At 55.3% G+C, this 15,100-nt stretch overlaps 1 protein-coding gene across 1 annotated transcript; it reads right to left on the bottom strand.

Moving 5' to 3' along the window:
- Positions 1 to 926: 926 nt before the first annotated feature.
- KLHL21 (kelch like family member 21) lies at positions 927 to 12,757 on the bottom strand. The gene is made up of 4 exons (XM_081145125.1): positions 11,643 to 12,757; positions 9,002 to 9,407; positions 5,289 to 5,361; positions 927 to 4,303 (listed from the first exon to the last, which is right to left on the bottom strand). The coding sequence occupies exons 1-4, from the start codon at positions 12,661 to 12,663 to the stop codon at positions 4,010 to 4,012; spliced, it is 1,794 nt and encodes a 597-aa protein (XP_081001251.1). The 5' UTR covers positions 12,664 to 12,757; the 3' UTR covers positions 927 to 4,009.
- Between the last annotated feature and the right edge of the window lie 2,343 nt (positions 12,758 to 15,100).

The raw sequence follows: 15,100 nt of genomic DNA, 5'->3' as shown, positions 1-15,100 counted from the left end.
CCTGCAGGCCTCTTTATGACCTAGCCCTGGAAGTCAGTGTCACTAATGCCATAGACCCCAAGCACTTGATGGAAGCTGTGTCAGAATCTCACAAACTTCTAGCTGCCCATGCAGAGGGAGGTGCTGCTTTTTTTGCACATGGTAGTGATGGTCATGACCCCAAGAGCCTGAGTCAGGCCATACTTAAGACCCGTTACTACTGGAGGGTTCCTGAAACACCAGCCCCATGCTACATGCTAACTTTCTCCTGGAGTTTGAGGAGGAACACCATCTTCCATTTCAAACCAGAACCCACCTAGCCATCTTTCCCTTGACCCCTGGGGAGCTCAGATGTAATGAGTTCAAGTGTGGTGACACACCCAGGTTATGAGCTGCTTTGGAGATGTTTGGCAAGAGTATTAAAAAGGCATACTGGCCTCAAAATGCTTCCTTCCCAGCACAGGCACTGGCCTCTTTCCTGGGTTCAGAAGGGCCTGCTTTTCTGCAAATGTGAGGAGCATTTCTGAGCTTCACGGCCCCAGGAATCAATCTCCTTTCTGGTCTCCTTTAGTTGAAGGTGTTCAACCCCCACTCAGGCCGGCAGTTCACCCACTGCAGAGACAGGATCAGGAGGGACTGCGGGGGAGAGGCAAGGGCTGGAGTGCCAACAGGTAGGGAGGCTGGAAGCAGCTTTGGAGCAAGTGAGGCCTGGACAAAACCACCTGTGTTCCACATCTCAGGCTTGGCCTCTTTCTTCCACTTCATGCCTTGTAATAATTAAAGATGAGAAAGGGCCTGAAAAACTTTGCCCCCAGGGCCATTAGCAGGAGCCCTGGGCATTCCACACACTGCCCTGCAGCTGGCACAGGGACAGCCCCACACGTTTGGCCTCAGCTCCAAGGTTTCACGACGCAGCTGCAGCAGGATAAAGGCAATGGCACCAAGTGTATAGGAAACATTTTTATTTCAAAAAGTACGTATTGAAGGCATCCTAAAACCTTACATGACTCTGGACATGTAAGCCCATAAAACAGACAAATACACAAACCTGCCCCACCCTCTGGGTGCTGGACGCTGGAGGGGGGTGTTTGAAGTCATAAATATAGAATATGTCGTAGATCAGCATTAAATACTATCATGAATTCTCATAACTTAATTTGTCTTGTAGACTGATAAAGGGGTGTGCAATCAACACACAGAGACAGCCCCATCCCTAGTTGGCCCAACCCCCTGTCCCCAAGTCAGTGTACGGACATCTCCAAGAGGTGGGGGCTTCACAGCCTAGAACCCGTGCCGGGGGAGCCAGGAGGCAGGGAGCAGACACTTCTGAAGGCTTGTCCCTGATCCTGGCCCCCCAGCTGGGGTCGGGAGGGACTATCTGTTCGCTGAGGCTGCTGCCTCCCCTTCCCATTCTTAGTCTTTTAAACCAAAGACAGTCTAGGGGGTAGAGACCTGGAGGACGCAACCTCTCCTTCACTGGCCCCACCAAACCAACCATCTGGGCCGCCAGCAGACAGTGGTGTGGTCAGTCCCACGATGGCCAGTGCCAGTGAAGTACCAAGAGAAAGATCAGAAACCTGGTACACTGGGCCCCTAGTACACTGGGCCACATAGGAGCTTCTAAACGGAAGGCCAAAAAGGCTGGTTTTGCAAGGAAAAGCGTTTGCAACCCTGTCTCAACAATAAAGCTTTACATGACACCTTACAGCCCAGGGAAAATCTCTGACCTTGACAGGGCCACAGCCACGCCTGCCTGGAGGAGGAGGAGGGGAGAGCTCAGTGACCACAGCACATGCCCACCATTCACAGAATGTCACACCTTCTTGGCTGCCGAAAGGCCCTCCCTCTGGAGACAGCCCTGAGGAAGGGTGCCAGGAGTCTGTGAGACTGTAGACCAAGGCCTCCATCCTTCCTCTGGGAGGCCCCCAGATGACCTGTCACAGCAGTTACATCTACCTGTGTGGCAAGTCCCCACACTAACCAAGCAGGGCATAGTCTTGCTGGCACTGAGCTCGGTGCCTGGTGTATAATCAGGGCTAAATCAATCCCGTGCAGCCAGCCCTGCCTGCTGTCCCGCTGCCACGAACAGGTCACAAGCCATCATGCCCGGGTAGTCTCTGCCTGCAAAGAAACCAAAGACAGCCACCCAGAACACACACAACCTGGGTGGGAAAGGCCTGCCAGACAGGCAGATGGGCCAGAAAAAGGCCACAGCAGGCCCTGGGAGGTGACGTGACGGATGTGGACAGGGAGCAGAGGGCTGAGACCACTCGGGGCAGATGAGACCCAACACACCCAGGGAGACCGCTCAGACTAGGAAGAGTGAAGGCAGAGACCCGGGGGAGGGTGCCCACAGAAGCAGAGGGCTGAGCACTGCCCCCTGCAAAGACCTGGGGCAGAAAGCAACAGCGCAGGGGGCTGACCCCTAAGGAGCCAGGAGCACGTCCCTGAGGCATCCAGGAGCCCAGGACCAGGCAGACCTCCACATGTCCCCCCACAGTGCCTGGTGCACAGTGGAGACAAGCCCGAGGGGATGGAAAGGGCTGGCTATGAGCTATAGCCACTCCAGCAGAGTGTCCAGGACACAATGTCTCACCCAAAACAACGACACCACACACAGGAGGGCCCAGCCGGAAGCCCTGAAGGCCACAAGGCTTCCTCCCCAAAACCACGGCCACCTGGCCAATGAAAGGGATTTAAGTGGCATTTGTGAAGCGACGTTACCACCACCTTCTGGTGAGAACACACCTCCATGTCAGTTCACTGGGAAAGGCCGCTCGGTGAAGAGTTACTTTCAATTTCACTAACGAGGAAAATGCGAACACCCCCTCTCCGAAGGAAGACAAATTCAAGCAAAGCTATGCTGGGGACCTTGAGGGGACAAGACCACCCAACTCATGAAAATGCTCACACTCCCAGAGAAAATGGGCCCCTGAGCTGTGGGGTTCCACCCCCTTGGAGCCCTGCCCCACCCCACCCTGCAGAAAGCTCTGCTGAGGCCCTGTAACAGATCGCGAATGACACTGAGCCCCCTTGTCAGGACTGCCTCCTTCTAAGGAAAGGCCAAACTGCATTTCAACCTTGCAGCCAACCACGAAGCCACACTGCCCGGGGCTTGCTTTAGAAGTAGCAGGACTCTTGACCACAGGCTGGTGAGGGCAAGGGCGCCTGCAGCTGTCTGCCTGGCTGGACTTCAAAGACAAGCTCTCCGGGCCTCCCAGTAAGGAGCTGCGACCTTGCACCCGCAGGCTTTTACCCCTCCCTTGCATCGGGGACAAACCCAGAGAGGTCTCTGAGCTGGGGTGGAAGGTGGGGACAATGATGACATATGAGCTGGTGGGGGGGTAGACAGACACCAACCGTCCGCCTCAGCCCAGGTCCACCAGAGACAGCAAACACTCAGCAGGTCCCTCTGGGCCTCCTTCAAGGCCATACCAGTCCCACCACCCTGTGCCCCTGGGTCTGGGCTAACTGGCTGGAGGCCCGCCTGTGAGGGTTTTTTTGGTGTGTGCAGCCCCCTTCATCTGGGGAGACAGCCGGCTGGGATGTCCAGCACTGGATGTGGAGTTTGGGACCCCACTGCAGCCATCGTCTGCCTGATTCCCAATGCTCCGGGCAGCAGGGTCTGCGGAAAGGCAGACCTAGGCCACTCTCAGACTCTCTATGGGAGGACCTGTCCCCCTCCACTCATACCTCAGAAGTGGGTGCAGCTGGTGGGAGCAAGTCAGTGGGAGGAGATGGGGCCTGCAGGAGGTGGTGACCTGTTGGAGCCAGAGACATGTGCCAGTAGGGAGGCAGCTCTTCCTGGACCAAGGGAGGGCCATTCACAACCAGCTTTGGCCCCAGCAGCTGTGACTCAGTTTCTAGATGCACAGGATGATCCAGGCGCCGGCTCCTGAGGCTGGCTCAGCATCCCAAGAGCACATGTTCCACCTGGTGAGCCCATCCTGTCCTCAGGCACGAAGGAGGGGGCTGCCACCCCGAGGTGCTGGGTTACCTGCATTGAGGCCCTCCCTGGGCCAGGCCGGGGCTAGTGCAGCTCGTGGGGGTTCTGCGGCGGCCGGGGCTGGCCCACGTCCATGTCACTGGTACTACTGTCTAGCTCAAAGCCACGTCCACCTAAGGGCGTCTGGGGCATGAACTGGCGGAAGATGCTAACGCTGCCGTGCCAGAAGGTTGGTTCTGGGAGCCGTCCCACCACGCTCCACGCCCGCGTCTCAGGGTCGTAGGCCTCTACCACATCCGAGAGTTCAAACGTGTTGTCGTACCCTCCTGAGACGTAGAGCTTCCCTCCAAGGACGGCCAGGCTGCCTCCCACGTGCACCTGTGGGCCAAGGGGGACAAGTGAGTGGAGGCCAGCAGCCAAGGCACGGCAGAGCTCCCGCAGTCCCTCTCCATGGAGGCGGTGCCTAGGACCCTTACGAGGGGCAGCCTCGACACTTCTGAAAGGGATGCTGGGAATGGTCCTCTGCACACCTCCCAGGACAGGCCAATGCCCTTCCTATATCCCACCTAGGAAAACGGGCTCCACGCCCAGTCCCTGTAGTGGTCAGGGGGCTACAGAGGCACCAAGTCTCCCTGTGAGCAGCACTGGCCCCTAAAGCAGGTATACCTGATCTCCCCACCTTTCAGATGGGAAAACTGAACCTCTGTGACTGACAGTCGCAGAGCTGGGACTTGACCCAAAGACTGGGCTCTGAGCCCTAAGGCTAGACTATCCCATCTCTCTCACATTTGCTATAATGAGTATGTATAGCTCATTTTGGGGAAAAACATGAAGTTACATTTCTTAAGGGTAAAGATGTTAAGCTATGACGTTGTAACTTGCGACATTTGCCATGTGGAGATATCATGAGAGGTTTGGAAATTTTAAGGAAGACAGAAAAGGTGCAGGCGGATGTAGCTGTATCTGGGTCTGAGGAGATTTGACTGTGTGGCCAAATGCTGCCCCAGCTTCCTGGCTCCGTGCCACTATCAGGCTCAGCACCTCACTTCTCAAAGAGCAGAGAGAAGGTGAGAACCCAACCAGACAACACGAGAAGTGTAGGTGCCCTGACCAGAGCACACAGCAGGTACTCAATAAATATTACCAAGGTCGTCAGCACCCAAAGACCTCCTGTCTGACTTTGTCCCCTCTGTTGTCGGTTTGTTCGCTCTGCACCAGCCACACTGAACTGAGAGCTTGTTCTAGGAACATACCGGGCATGCCTTGCCCCAGGGCCTTTGCACGTGCTATCCCGGTGGAACACTCTTCCCCAGTATGCTCTCTGCTTCATGGCAGCCTGTGCTTCCAACGCAGGCAAACTTACTTGATTCATAGGCGGGATCTTGTCCCATTCATTCTTCGTGGGGTTATACACATCTACCTCGGCAGAGTCGTCTCTGTGGAGGGAAGGAGGGAGAGAGTGGATCAGAGAGAGGAGGAAGTACCCCTGGGTGTGAAGGACTAGAGAGGAGGGATCTCCAAGCCCCTCACCTTTGGGGACTTCTTTGGTGCCCACTGGCTAGTGGGGCCTTAACCCCGATTTCAGGCTCCACACCTATCTCTGCCTGCATTCCAAGGCTAGGACCCAGCCTTGCTTCCTAAACCCAAAGGTCACACCCTCAGGTGCTTAAACCTTTCCCCACCACCCAGCACCAACACGCTGCCCCTCCCCTCGCTGCAGCCACCCCAGCTTCAGATCTTGAACTTATCAAGGTTCTTCCCATCTGTCTCCTACTCATCCTTCTGAGTTGGACTTATGCCACCGCTTCAGGACAGTCTTCTGTGGCCGACCAGGCGTTCCCCGCCCCATCACATACCCCCATGTGCCCTGGATTGGACCAATCCTCGCCTCCACGGTCAGCTCCCGATCTCATCCTGTTCACTGCTTCATCCTCAGCACCCAGCAGGGTAACCAAGGCTACAGGAAGGAAGACGCCTCTGCATGCTACCCTTCCCTTTGGGGTCAACCTGTCTGACATGCTCCTGACCCCTGCAATAAAAGGCTCCAAGGCACAGCCTTGAAAAGCAAAGATACTCCCCCTAGAATAGTAGAAGTAATGACTGCAGGCCAGACACAGCGGGAGGGCCAGACAGTAAATATTTTAGGCCCCGCACTAGCACGAAAAGCAACCACGGGCATCTGTAAACAAAGGGGCTGGCTGCATACCAATCAAGCCTCATTTATGCATCACAGAAATCCGAAATTTCACACAACTTTTCACATTATAAAATGGTACTCTTGCTTTGATTTTCCCCATCAAATTACTTCAAAATGTGAAAGCCAGTCTTGCCTGGCCAGGCGTGGCTCAGTGGTTGAGCGTCGACCCAGGATCCAGGCAACTGGGGTTTGATTCCCAGTCAGGGCACATGCCCGGGTTGCGGGCTTGGTCCCCAGTCAGGGGCCTGCAGGAGGCAGCCGATCAGTGACTCTCTCATTTATGTTTCTCTCTCTCTCTCCCTCTCCTTTCCTCTCTATGAAATCAATAAAGATACATTTAAAAAAAAAAAAATCCTTGTGTCCAATCCCTTATTAAAAAAAAAAAAAAAAAAAGCCAGTCTTACTTTGTGGCCCATGTGATGATAATTAATACTGGAACCCAGTGGGCCGCCCCAAGCAGAGACAGACACGCTGCAGCCACATGGGAGCAGACTGGACAGTGTTGCCAGCCCCTTCCTCTGCAGGGCCCCCAGCCAAGGAGCCTCGTAAATGGGGAGCAAGGTGGACGTGGCTGGGGAAGGAGGGAGCAACCGGTCACCGCTCAGAGCCCAGGACAGGAGCAGTGATGGGATGGGGCCCCCTACACTGCTCTAGCTGCCTCCCTGGGAAGACACCTTCCCAACAGGAGTTGCCACATAGGTAGTATTCTGAGCAGAGAGTTGTGTGGCTCATGAGGCACCAAAGGGCATGAACAGGGTGGCTCTGGGACAAACATCCAAGTGCATTAGCCCAGGCATTGCCTGCACTCAGGTGGGTCAAGGCTGGGCCTCCACTAGTCGCCTGAGGACAAACAGGCTTCCTTTCCCAACCACTCACAGACCACTCACTCTCGACCAGGCTGGGGGAGGGGCAGCTGAGCCAGCCTTCCCTGGCCTCCCACAGCTTAGGTAAACCCTTACAAAGGCTAACAGTGGGTGAGGGGGAGCACCCTAATGCTTCCACGTGGGGGGGTTCAGTACTTACAAGTTACTGACACCAAGAGGAGGAAAGCATAGGGGACTTAGGACTGGCCCTTGGACCCACCTTGCTCTAGGACTACAGGGTGGGAGGACATTCTCAAAGGCACTCAGCCTGGAGAGAAGGCCAAGGGGCTGGCACTCTGATAAGCTGTATTTATAGCTGTCTCCACCCCCTTCTTTGAAGACATCTACCCCGAATGAGGGGAAGAAGAGCTGGGTGAAGGGTCAGGTGATGTTTATAACAGGACCAGGAACTGGCTGAGACTCCAGGGCTTTCTCAGAGCAGACCGCAGGTTCCTGGCATATAAAGTGATGCCTGGCCCCTTGGACATTAGCAAGCAATGCCACCTCTGTCTGAATGTGTTCACCAGAAAGCCTGGAAAGGAGCCTTGAGCTTGGGAAGGAGAGAGGAGTGGCAGCTCAGGTGGTTGGGGGTAGGGGAAGGCTTCTGAGGCTCCCAATTCAAAGCCCCAGACCAAAAGGGGACAGAGGGGAGCGCTGCTCATACCTTCCCCTTTCCATCTGGTCCATAACTTCAGGAAGGCTCCAGGCCAGGGAGGGGAACAGCAGGTACACAACACACACAGAAGCTGTGCACATCTGGCACGGGCTCCTGGCTCCCAGATGCCCACTGGCCCTTCAGGAGGCAGCATGTAGTCATTAAGACCTGCAGACGCACAGTGACCCAATGGCTGCCATGATGTGGTGACACCACACTGGGAACTGGGTTAGATGTCCACAGTTCAAACCTTGTACCACTACTTAAAGCTTGTGGTTGTAAGTCCCCCTACCCCTCTAGGCCTGTTTTGCCATCTGTGAAACGGGGACAACAGTAGTGCCCATCTCATCATGGAGGTCAACCATGAAAATGCCCAGGAAGCAGGCAACACAGTGCTCGGCATGTGCTGTCTACTGTGGTCATTCCCACAGGTAGCTTCAGGGCCTGCTCAGTACCAGCTCCCTCCCTGGTCCAAAGTGGCTGTGGGATTCTTGGACAACAGTATTCATTAGACAGCAGTCTCGGACTCTCCCTGGCCAGGCCAGGCCAGGCAGGAAGGGATGGGCAGAACTGGCAGAAACACACTGGACATGCACGTGCTGCTTTAAACAGAGGGGGTGGGGCCGATCCAGCCACCTGGCCTCTTGCCCCTGCCTGAGTGTAGTGGACACTGCCAGGTGAGCAAAGGATCCCTCTGTTAAGACCACACCTTCCCCAAAAAACTGAGTGTCCAAAAAGCTCTCCTCTGGTTTTTTTAAGGTTCAGAATCCCTCTTAGATAGGACAGGATCCTTTTTCTTTAAATCCTCACCTGAGGATATCTTTTCCTTTGCTTTTTGGAGAGCGTAGGAGGGGGAGAGAGAGAGAGAAACATGGATGTGAGAGAGACACATCGATTGGTTGCTTCCTACTCGTGCTGGGTGGGACTGAGTCTGTGACTGAGGTACATGTCCTTGGCTGGAATCAAACCTGGGACCCTTCAGTCCACAGGCTGACACTCTAACCACTTAGCCAAACCAGCCAGGCCAGAGAGGGTCCTTTTTCATAAAGGTCATGTGCAAACAGCCAGGGCCTTACGGTCCTCCAGGTGGAAGCCAGCTAAAGGGACTCATTTTATTTAGCATCTATCTAGGAAAGTTCTCTGAAAGGACGTAACTCCACCACACTCAGAATCCTTTGATTAAGAAAACCTAGAAGCCCACAGAAACCGCTGTAAGAAACAGAACAGAGGCTGCAGGTCAGAAAAATTCAGCCTTGGATCCCAGCCTGGCCTTGTCTGTGTGATGGGGAGAACATGGGTGATCGGCTTAGCACGGGGCTGGAAGATCATGCAAGGAGTGACCTCAGCCCCTGGAGACTCACCTGATAAAATACATGAGTCCATTGAGAGTCACTGTCTTGGGGGCAAATGACCAGGGCGGGAGCTGGCCACAGTCCACCAGCGACCACAGGTCCGTGTCTGGGTCGTAGCACTGCATCACCATGGTCTCCTTGCCCGCCAGGGAGCCGATGGCATACAGCCGGCCGCGGCACGCCGTGGTGGAGCAGTTGTCCATGGGGTAGGTCATGGGCTGCAGGGCCTCCCAGGAGTCAGTGGCGTGGTCGTAGCGCTCCGTGCTGTCCGCGGCCACCACATACAGCAGCCCGTCCAGCACAGAGGAGCTGTGGTACTCCCGGGCCTTCAGCATGGGTGCCACCTCTGTCCACTCGTTCACACTCGAGTTGTACCTCCACACGCAGTCGTACAGCCTGGAGCCATCGGACCCACCTGCCGGGACACGCACAGCAGGCACGTCAGTCCTTGCTGGCTCCGGGTGAGTCACCCACCTACGCCTTCCTGAGCTTGCTAGAGGGCGTTTCCAGGGGAGGAATGAACCTCCCTGTGATTCGATGTAAACACAGGTCCTCCCTCACCAATGCCCAGGCCAGGGGCCCATGCTGGGGTTAAGGCAATACAGATGCTAACCACTGCCCACTGCCCATGAGGACAGCTGAGCTTCATGCCACAAAAACACCACCAAATCTCTGCGGGCCAAGCAAAGGCCCTGGGGCCACAATTCTAAGTAAATGGCAACCTCGGCCTGGACCCCACATGCACATCAAACACCTCAACTGGACCAGGGCATCAGGTCTGAGAGTCAGTTCTCCCGGGGACCAAAGCACGTGAGTGGGATGCACAGAGACTTGTTCACCAAAGTCTAGGCTTCCTGGCCATCCCCTAACCAAGGCTGTGCCAGGAAAAGCTGAGGAAAAAATCTACTTCACACAGCAAGCAAGAGATCCAACACAGAACATAATGCCCTGAGAGGACTTCTGGGCTCTGTTTCCTGATCTGGGCGCAAGTTACCGACGCGTTTTGTCTGGAAAAACTCGTATGCACTTTCTAATACAATAACTAATAATACAAGAATAAACTGTTCTCCTGTATACTCTTCTGTCTATATTTCAAAAAAGAACTAAATAAGCAAAAATCAAAGCCTAATGGTGCTGACTGTAATCATGAATTAAACGAGTCTACCCGGGACTTTGATTTACCACAGCTTGAAGGAACCCCAGAACCCCAGGGGCTGCATTCCCTACCCCCCGACGCTGGCGCCACAGGCAGAGCAGACATGACATTCTATCCGTCTCATGGCCCTGAGTTTTTTAAAAGGAGAAAACAAGTTGGGTAAAGTCCCATCTGCAGGCCTTCTTCCTTCTACAGGAGAACTGAGCCTAAGGCAGCTGAGGCTGCTTTCTCTCCCCTGTGAAATTCCCTACAGACAGCTGTTTGGAATGGCCCAGCCACCTGTCTAAACCCAAAGGATTAGCTGCTCAGCTCAGACATTTATGGAAGGGTGTGCAAAGTTGGGGCCAGTCTGACCACTTTGGGGAGGGAGTTCCCTGGCCAGACTTTGGGGGGGGGGGGGGAGGACAGGGCATGGTTCCCAAACACAGGGCCAACCTCAGACTGCAAAGGGGCTGATTCTGGGAGATACCAGCAGAGGCAGGACCTGGAGCTGCAGGCCAAGGAAGCTGTGGCGTGGCAGTGGAGGGTGTCCTTAGGCTGGGATGCCTCCCACTTGTCAGCTCAGAGCCCCACAGGAACACTGGAGCAAGTCTCAGACCTGGCTTTCTCCCTAATGTGCCATGCTGGGGCCCAGCCCAGAGCCTCACTACCTGATAACAGCCCTCAGCAGGGTTCCAATGCACACTCAGTCCGCTTCTTTCCTTATATAGCCCTCACAGAGACCGCCCCTCCTCACTCCATGGAAGGAGGTAGCCTCCAGTTTGAGCCAAGGTTTATCCTTAATAAAAAATGTGGGAGAAGCCCAGAACTGGGGCGGGCTGGGACCCGCCCAGCATGACTCGGCAGTGTTTTGGGGTTTGAGCCAAGTAACTGGAAGAAAACCTCTTAGCATGTGACTATGTTTACAGTCGTTAGGCAGACAGCAGCCTAAACGTCATGTGACACAGCTCACAGCCCAGGTGTAAGCCCAAGGGAACCTAGTCACCAGTGACAAAATGCTGGCAGCAGGAGGCCTGGTGGCTCGGTTGGGAGAAATCTCCAGGAGGGGAGAATGGATGTGTCACAGGGCGTCAGCCCCAGGCCTGTCCCTGGATCGCTTAGTAATAAAAAGAAAGAACTCATTGTGCCTTGTGAATGCCCCAGTATCTTCCAACCAAGTAGGGAGGGAGAGTGGCACCTCCCGGGAAAAGAGTGGGCTACCCAGGCAGGCCCCGCAGCGCGGCTAAGAAACCCACAAGCAGCTATTTGTCCCCGCTCACACAAGAGGCTCTTCTTCTAGGTCGAAAGTATCGACCTAGAAAAAGAACCGTACCCACTGGCCGGCTTGAGAGGAAGACGTGACCGTCTGCACTCAGGTTTGGTTCCGAGCTCCTGGTTCTGTGGGTTTCTCGGTAAGGTAGGCATGCTCCCGCAGGGGTGCAGGAGGCCAACCCCAGAGACCCCCGCCTTGGGGGGGATTGGCCGGTTCAGAGTCCTCCTAATCAGCCCACTCACCCGTCACGTAGATGTCGTTGCCAAGCGCGACAATGCTGTAGCCTCCGCCCAGGTGGTCTGGAAACTCAGCCAAGTAGCGCCACTGGCCCGTCTGCGGGTTGTAGCAGTCGACAGTAACCAACTCGTCGCAGTCCTGGTCGCAGCCGCCCACGAGCACGAGGATCTCTGCGAGGCCGGTGGAAGGACGCGGACGCATGCGGGGACAGGGCCCGCGGTCGTGGCGGTCGTAGCGCGCCGCCTGGAAGTCCCGCGCCTCGCGTAGCAGGCGCAGGCAGGGAGGGCAGCGGGCCACCAGCGGCTCAGCCTCGACGTGCGCCAGCAGGTAGAAGCGGCGCACGAAGGGTAGGCGCACAGCCTCGAGCAGCTGCGGCCAGTGCGCGGCGCGGCGCGGGGGATCGGCGCGCACCCAGCGCAGCGCCAGCTGGTAGGCGGCCTCCTCCTTGGGCACGCACAGCCCGTCGTCGCGCAGGTAGCGCAGCAGGCGCGCTAGCGGCAGCCGCTCCAGCTGCTCGGCGCCCAACTCGCCCACGTGGCGCAGGATGAAGCGCTGCGCCGCGTTCGCCAGCCCCGAGCAGCTGAAGGCCTCGGCGAAGTCCTGCATGTCCAGGCAGTTGGCCAGGTCGAGCTGCTGCTGCAGGAAGGCGCCGCACGCCTCCTTCACCGCCGGGAACTGCAGCAGGTCGGCGGCGCGCAGCAGCGGCTCGGCGTTGTCGCCGCTCACAGCCACACGGCCCGTGTAGCTAAAGTCGAGCAGCAACTGCAGCATGTCTGGTGGCACGCCGTGCAGGCGCACCCGCTCGGCGCGGCTCTCGCGCAGCTGTCCGGCGAACATGGCGCGGAAGTAGGGGCTGGCGGCCGCCAGCACTGCGCGGTGCGCTGGGAAGTCGCGCCCGCCCGCCGCCTCCAGGGTCACGTCCAGGAACTTGCGCTCGGCGCGGAGCTGGCTCAGGCCGCGCAGCAGGCTCAGCGCGTGCGCGGGGTCCGAGAAGGGCAGCACGGCCAGGGGCGCCGGCCGCTCCATGGCGCCTTTGCCGGGGGGCGCGGGGCCGGGGCGCGCACTACAGGGAAGGCCGCGGCCGGGGCCAGCGGGAGAGACGCGGCGCGCTCGGCGCAGCCGCTATAAATACGGCCCGGTACAGGGGCGTCCCGGGTCCGGCCCGGGTGGGGGGCGGGGCTCCGCCGGCTCCGCCCACTTAACCCCTTCGGGCCCGGCGCCGACGCGGGGCTCAGCGCTCTGGCTCACCTCCCCTCGCGCGCGCCCGCCCCCGCGCTCCCGGCTGAGTCACCGCCGCCAGCGCCCGCTCCCTCTCTCCGCCCTTCCGGGGCTTTCTGCCGCCTCCAGCCGACTCCTGGGCTGGGACGGCTGGTGACAAGTGTTCTCTCCGAGGGGCGGCCCTGCCCCGCGCCTGGATCGGGAGCCTCTGGAGCCTACCCACGACCCACCCAGGCCCAGCTGCTGAACAAAACCCGGTGGGTGCGAGCGTGGCGCCCGAAACCGTAGTCACCCCTTTCGCGCCAGACTTCCCAACTGCGTCCACCCCGGAGCCCCAGGGCTGCTCTGTACAAGGGCCTTTTTTTTTTTTTTTTAAATTTCACTAGTTTTAAGGTTTGCTTGTTAACCATATCACAGGAAAAATTTCGAACAACAGGATCTTTACAATTCAGGACCAAAGCATGAACAACTATAAGGTTTTTAGGTGACTACTTTTTCTTGGCTCATTTATAAGTGATACAGGGCCAGATGCCAGGAATTCGCTCCACTGTGTTCCTGCAGTAGTTTAAAACTTGACTAACTCGGTCATTAACTTTCGTCGGTATACAAGGCACAGTTTCATTTTCCGATTCATAGACTCAGGCTCCAGAGCTGCCCTCCGAAGGGGGCAGGCCTGCTCTGAGTTTGGTGCCCCTGGACACCTGGGCCTCCTCACCTCCTTTCCTGGCCATGGACGTGGGGAGGGCAGAAAACAGGGTAGGAGAAATTTTTGAGAGTATGCCATTAAACTGAACAAAGAGCTAAAGCACCAGAAAACAATTCCGGAAAAAATAGAAGTTTTTTCGTATTCCAAGAGGGAACACTAGGGGCCCAGGGACAGTGCGTTCAGCTCAAGGTCAGACAGGAGATTTAAAAACCAGGGAATGCGGCCATTCAGAAGTGTCAGTCACTTGTGTGGTGATGGAAAGAGAAATCTGTTTTATTTTGGTTGCAATAGATAACAATACAGGAGGGGCTGCATTTTTAACGCAAGCTTATGAAAAAACTCCCTTACTTGGAAACCATTTCTTTTCGATAATGTATGCTTTGTTGAGTTTTAGCAAAGAACCCTATTTCACCTCCAGCCCTCTTGTTCTGTAAATGAAACCTGGAGTTTTTGTTATTAAATAGTTTCCCACCCCCTTGCCCTGTGGGCTTCACAAAGGCATTCCTGATGAAGCCTCCCACCCCGGGATTGTCTCAGCCGAGGCCCCCACCCGGGAGTTGCTGTCATTTCACGGTTCCAGCCAAGTCCACCCAGCCTTTGCAGAAGACATCTTGTTTTTATTGCATATCTCAAACGAGAGCTGCAGGCTTTCTCTTTTCCTGATTCTCTCATCAGCCTGCCATGAGAATGTATCTGGTCTAAATTTCAGCATGGGAAGCACAGGCCTGAGTAAGAAAACAGTCAGGTACCAGGCGGGCTGCTTGTTGCCCATAGATGGACTGTTCACACAGCTATTAGCAGCGGCAACAGCATTCCTGGGCCCAGGAGCCTGGCCAATAGCTTACTTGCACAGGCTTTGTGACAAGAGCAGTCTGAGTAGCCAGGAAGTGGGATGTTTGTAGGGAAAAGTACTACAGTCCCTCAGGTCAGAACTCAGCCACCTTGCAGAAATCAGATCTTTCAGAAATCAATAATGTTTCTATAGTTAAGAACACCGAGTCCAGTTTTGTGTATTCCTAACGGGGTTATTTCCGCAAATCCTGTTTGAGTCTTACTGTGAAGCTATGATTGATGTAGATATTTATTGAAATGGAAAGATGTTTATGCTATAGTATCAAATGAAAAACACAAGTACCCATAATATGGTCCAGTTTGTTATGTGTTCATATGCTTACAAAAAATTGTGAAGGTAACATTTTCTGTAGGTGGTTAAGTTTGTTGTTTTTGCTTGCCTGCATTTTCTCTTTCTGTTCTAAACATATAAACTGTGAATTAAAAAATACAAGTTCAAAATAAAATTTAAAAATTCAGTTATTGGAGGGAAAGCTGTATTATTAATCTCTCAGACCGAGGAGGCAAGTATCCGAAACCATGTGTGTATATATAAGTCAATAAATGAAAGTGGTAAGACAGAAAGGAACAGATTTAGACCTATCAGCTGTTTGGGATTTTGAATAGCCGTCTAACCCAGGCCTGCTATTTAGTTTCTTTTTTTTTCTCATCAGTCTCCTGAGTTCAAAATGGGAATGTGAGAAATTC

Source organism: Miniopterus schreibersii, assembly GCF_964146895.1.
Source record: "Miniopterus schreibersii genome assembly, chromosome: 8".
NCBI lineage: Eukaryota > Metazoa > Chordata > Mammalia > Chiroptera > Miniopteridae > Miniopterus > Miniopterus schreibersii.
Note: the sequence above shows the minus strand (reverse complement) of the source record. Positions and strands in the feature narration are given on the sequence as shown.